Source organism: Phyllostomus hastatus, unplaced genomic scaffold, assembly GCF_019186645.2.
Source record: "Phyllostomus hastatus isolate PE091 unplaced genomic scaffold, TTU_PhHast_1.1 phas_contig_40, whole genome shotgun sequence".
Taxonomy (NCBI): Eukaryota; Metazoa; Chordata; class Mammalia; order Chiroptera; family Phyllostomidae; genus Phyllostomus; species Phyllostomus hastatus.
Window position 1 is genome coordinate 26184998 of NW_025333872.1, and position 6000 is coordinate 26190997.

Genomic DNA, 6000 nt, shown 5'->3' on the forward strand with positions numbered 1-6000 from the left:
TAATTCAGTCATAATTTGGAGTAGCACATTGCTAATGAAAAAGTGGATAATTGGGTAGAGAGAAAGACATTTTCAAAACAAAAATCTTGATCAAGTTTCCCACCTGCCCCCTCTTCTTTTTTGGCAAGTAGTTCACAACACCTGCCTAGCACTGCAAATGATGGTAATTATGTAGAATTTGGGGAATCAAAGGTAAACCAAAAGAGCATTTAGTCCATTTCCCTGCTTCCAGGCAGGGCAAAATTTAAATCACACTGCAAGGAAAAGGTATTGTTAAAAGAACTCTTTACTTTGAATGTGTCTCACAAACTATTCTCCATCAAGATCTCTTTTTCTCAAGAAGCTTCTCCCAATTTTTGCTTTTAGAATATGGAATAAATGCTATCCTTTTTCACTTTGTCCCCAAGATTGGTAGGTTGGCAGAAAGAAAGAAAAAAGAGGGAGGGAAGAAGGAAAACAGTAAAGGATGGAGGGAGGGAGGGGCTTGTTCACAAGTGATAGCTAGCCTGCCCCTGGACCTGCGAGCTACGGGAAACACTCGGACAGCTCTGCTGTGTTTTGGGTGGCTCTGAATTCTCATGTTCAGCTAACATTCTATTTCCAAAAAGTAGCATTTTCGGAGGTTTCATGCATGTTGGCTTATATTGAGTTTATAATTGAACAGGCCTTTTTCACACATGTTTCAATTTGACTCTCATCTTCTCTCTTCTGTACTTGAGCTCAAAAATAAGTAAACAAAATATAGCTGCATGAATTCAGGAAGTTATACTAACTCTGACTGAATCTTCTAAGATTCAGGCCTCCCTTGAAACCTTTCCTGGCCCCTATAGCTCTCAATGTCAAATTCAATGATCTCTTTGTGCTGTTCCACAGTTTATCATTCATTCGCTTAAACTACTGAAAATGTTACAGCTTTCCACACGAGAGTCTGTAGGCTTCACTGCTGTCACATGCAACCACACAGGAAGATCGGTAACTTGTGAGCAGCATTCCCTGACTACCGGCCCCCTCAATCCCTGCAGATCCTGTGCCATTCTGATGGCTGGAGCTATAGCTCTTCAGCACTAAAGCGGCTTGGGACTTCTCACCTAAAGGGTGTCCACACATTTGTGAACAATGGTGAGAACCTCAGTTCAGCTGGGAGAGCCATGGGATACCAGAGGAGATGAACATGAAAGCCAACCTTAATTTATTACCCACTAATAGAACCTCCCAGAAATTCAATCAGTCATGCACAGGCAGTGATACTCTTTGAAATTTGAATCTAGACATTCTGACAAAGTTTAAAATTGGCCACTTTAGTTCATGTTCCTATGGTGCTTGATCTTCAGAATATAAAAGGAAAATCATACCTGTTCCAAACATAATGAAACCCCTATTTTCAAAGCAAGTGAACTAACACTTTACACATCAGGAATCCTTTTAGGACTAAACTTTCTGTCAAACTAAGGATTCTTAGGAGGCTTTAGACACAGCCCTACTAAGATGGATAAATTCATTCTGTGGCTTGATTTCATACCAGTGAATGTTTCAATTGCTGATTGAGGATTCAGGTCACTGTAGTACCCCCAAACTACAAAATAAATTCCAAATGTACTAGCCTGGCATATAAAGACCCTCATTCACCTTCTGCCTATTTTTGTTTTTTTTGTTTTGTTTTTCCTGCTATTCTTTTGTACTGCAACCAAAATAAATTGGTCATTTTTCTCAGAGTTGTCCCATCTCCATTCTCTGTGGATTTTTACTTCTTAGCATGTATGACTGTTCAGCCATCCAACCTCCAACTCCACATGTCTTCTTGACTAAGCCTGTCATTCTAAGCCAGCCCTATTGTCACTCTTATCAGCAAGGTTTATGTGCTTTCCACAAAAAGAAGCCACCTCTCCACCCTCCTTGATCATATATATAAAGCTACCTGTATTTTTATACCTCCATTTAACTATAAACACCTTCATAATAAGTATGGTTACTATATTGTGAGCATTTACTAAATAGCAGGTGTTATGCTAGGTAGCTCCACTTTTTCTTTTTGCAACCCCACCAAGAAAGTAATGATCTGCCAATTCATTTGGCCCACAATACAAAGCTTATTTATCTCTGTTTTACAAATATGACCATTGATGGTCAGAGAAACTGAGTAAATTGCTCAAGTCACATACATACAAAGTGGAGCAACTGGAATCTGGACCTGCATGTATCAGGCTTTGAATCTTACGCTCCCTAGAGGACTGTGCTGCTTTTCTGAGTTTGGATTATCACCTTATTCTCCCTAAGGCCTAATATGATGCCCAGCACAGAGCAGCTGATAAATACTGGTTGAAGGGAGGCAAGGAAGGAGAGAGGAAAGAAAGGAGGGAGAAATAAGGGGTCAGTTGCAAGATTACAGTGCATGAGACTTGAGGATATTATACTACATCAGAATTAATCAATCCCCTGCACATATCCTACAGGTGAACTTTTTTATTAATCTTTAGCTATTTTTTCTTATATGTTGTCATGATTGAGGCTAATAAGTGCTGAAACATCTATATTGAGGTCTTTCGATAATTCTCTAATTATGAGTATTTCTACAGGTTTTCTCTTTCCTTATCTATACTTCAGAATGATTTTTAATATACTGAGTGGAATGCAGATAATAATCAAGTACTTGCTTTATGTCCCCCCTGATAATTGATTATAATTAGTTAAAGGCCAAAATTTGGGGTAGGGAGGGAATAAAGAACACATTCAGCAACTGTAGTGGTTTTAGTTTAATTTTTTCTAAGGAGCTTTCACTCATGATTGCCTGCTTATTCTTTGAAGTTACTCAGCTTTGTCTATTCCATTCAAATTCCTTCATTGTACAGAAATCTTTAAACAATACTTACTTAAAATAAAGCAAGTTTGCCACAAAATCTTAGCAAAATATTGGTTACAGAAACTTCAAATGATGTCCACTCATATATTTACTGAGCACCTATAACCTACAACATGGGAGGTTTGGGTGCAGTCATAATTATGCAGATCTAAGGTGACAAGAGAGTATATACTATGAAATATAAGAAGGAAGGGCAGCTAGTAGACAGTTTTTTTAAAGCCTTATATTGCTGGATATCATTTCTAAAAAGCTGTGCTCTTTGAAGGGAAGGCTAATTTTTATGAAGTTAATGTACCACCCAAATATATACAAATTATGGGGAATGCACAGCAGGAAAAAATAAATTATACAGAACATAGCATCATTTTAATATTCTAAAAAGAATAATTTCTTAAAGAAAAACTAAGCAAAGACAGTGATCAAAATCAGTATGAAAAAAGGCCAGTTTGGACAACTGCTTTCATTGTTACATAATAGGCCCTGTTACATATCCTCAAATTGTGTTTATCCCCCCAGAGATTCTGGAGAATGCTTAAAATTTGCTACATGTAATCTTAGCGGTAATTTGGTGCTACTTCCTACCTGCACGTACAGCCATCCTGATGTTCTGTGAGATGCCCAGAACAAAACAGGGTCTACTTTGCCTCCCATAATGTTATTCACTTCCTTTGATTGCTGGAGAATGTTAGGATAACTTCGAGGAGGTGTTCATCAGTGTGTTCAATGAAAGAAAACTGAAATCAAAACCATTTCCTGCAGCTGGCCACAATTTTAAATCATCTCTATCACATAAACTGGATTAAGATTACAAACACTCTCTCTTCCTGAAAACTTCAATAAGCAGCAGTCCTAGTCATCAAGTAAATGACTCTCTTCTCTCTTCTCAACAGGAAAATCCAGCACCAAACAAGAACCCATGGGACACTTTCAAAAACCCCAGTGAATACCAACATTACACCACAATCAATGTCTTAGATACAGAGGCAAAGGATGCTTTGGAACTGAGGCCAGCAGAGTGGGAGAAGTGTCTGAATTTGCCTCTGGATGTGCAAGAGGGTGACTTTCAAACAGAAGTTTAACAAAATCTAAATGGACTGAGATGGAGACAAAATTTGTTGCACTGACACTTAAGACTTGGGAAGGCTGACATTTCTACCTGGACAGGGTGACTATCCTATGTCAGGACCTTCATGTGCCAAATGTCAGTGTTTTTTGCGTATGGTAACTTCCCCCTAGTCAAGCTAGTGGAGAGAGGACCAGGTGTACAGCTCTGACCATCCTGTGTTGTAAGTACCCGTGGAATGGATTTGTAAGGTAATCTTTATAGATAAACCTCAAGCAACGATTCATGTTGTAACCGCTTCATATGGTTTAGTTTTCAAAAAACTTCACCATGAAGCACAATGTATATATTTATGCAGTTTTTAAAGTTTATAACAGTCTGTTTGGCCATTACTACACTTTTTACTTTATAATATAAAAGCAAAGTTTTTGTCATTAAATGAATGTTTGTTGAGCTACATTCTTCATTGCTTTAAATGCAATAAAGTAATAATCTCACTTTTATATGAATAATATATTTCACATCTTTATTATTGCAGTTTTCTCTAGAAAGCTCTGAGTAGCTTTCTCTGCTGCAGCTGTGTATAAAATATTTAAAATGTTGTATGGTGTAAATAAACTTTTGTCTACATATCAGTTTTTTAGTGCATTTTATTTTAGATTTGTTGAATGAAAATTTACATATTTATAAACTTTTTTTGAATACAGATACTGAAAATGTATTCACAATTTTAATAGCGTGCCATTATTACTCCTTTGAGGCTAATGATTTCTCAAATGTAATAGTAGGTTTGTTTAGTGCTGCTGTATTTTCTACGCAAACACCCTTTGGAAAAATGTGCCATGTAAACGAGGTTTGTCAGAGACCTGCTGCCATCATACTCAGATGTTTTTTTTTTTTCTATCTTGTGGCAAAAAGACAACTAGTAGAAAAGAGTAAGTTACCATACAAAAAAATAATACAGGGAAAATGTTTATCATAAGTAATGAAGTTCTCTGCATGTTTCACAAAAGAAACTACTTGTACTACAGTTTTTCATAGCATACAAAAAAATGAACATATTCAGGGCTTTAAGAAATCTGTATCTTCTCAAGCAGAAGGAAAGTGCGTGCATGTATTCAGTACTAGATGATTTGTGTCTGGTTTGGGAAGTGGGAAGTCTGAGGTGAGCTGACTGCAAAACAATCCCCACTGTCCTCCATAGTGTCAGAGCCACATGGGTGATATGGCCAGCTCCCTCAGAGCTGCATTAAGTTGGAAACACCATGGAAGGATTTCAACAATCTCATTTTTTTCAAGGAATGGATGATTCGCTTGTGCTTTTTAGTGTAAGAGAAGGGAGTGGAGAGGTGATGGCCAAAAAGTTCGTTTAGTTTTTTTCCATACAATGACTCTGGTAGCACTTAGTTGTCTTTAGCTTCATTCGAAACAATTTTGTTAGATTATATTGTGACAGCTGTCATATCAGAGTGCATTTTAAAAAAACATCAAAATTGGTGAATTTTTGTTCAGCTATTTTAATACTGAAGATAGAAAACCCACATTTTTGGCATTTTATGCTTTATTATTTCAAGAAAAGTAAAAAACACAACTGAAATGCAGAAAAAGATTTGTGCAGTGTATGGAAAAGGTGCTGTGGCTGACTGAACATGTCAAAAGTGGTTTGCAAAGTTTCATGGTACTATTGACATTTTGGCCAACTAATTCTTTGATGTGGGGCTGTCTTACACTTTGGAAGATGTTTAGCAGCACCCTGGCCTCTACCCACTAGAAGCCACTATTGTGGGATACAGCTGACATACTCAAAATATCCAAATCAATAAAGTTAATGGCAAACATGAAAAATGTGTTTTATTTTATGGAAAAAAAATATGGATTTTTTGGCCAATCTAATAGATTCATTTGTTGTTAAACCTAAGATGCATTGTTTTCCGTGGTTTGTCAGAAACTCAAGTAAGCTGCTCCTGCCATCCAGGACCTTGGGGACCCCACCCTGCAGGCCTCGAGGCCAGAGACAAAGGTGCTTCAACACTCAAGTGCGCCGCTAAGCTAGAGCCTTAAAAACCGTCCAGCTCAGGCT

General features: G+C 37.5%; 1 protein-coding gene across 2 annotated transcripts in view; it reads left to right on the plus strand.

Annotated features, from left to right (window-relative positions):
• ADGRB3 (adhesion G protein-coupled receptor B3) overlaps window positions 1-5293 on the plus strand; it is a 719215-nt gene extending 713922 nt beyond the window's left edge. For both annotated transcript variants that reach the window (XM_045843906.1, XM_045843907.1), the window contains one exon: window positions 3748-5293. In XM_045843906.1, the coding sequence (XP_045699862.1) occupies window positions 3748-3936 (189 nt within the window). In that variant the 3' untranslated portion in view covers window positions 3937-5293. The remainder of the gene's footprint in view (window positions 1-3747) is intronic.
• The last annotated feature ends 707 nt before the right edge of the window (window positions 5294-6000 follow it).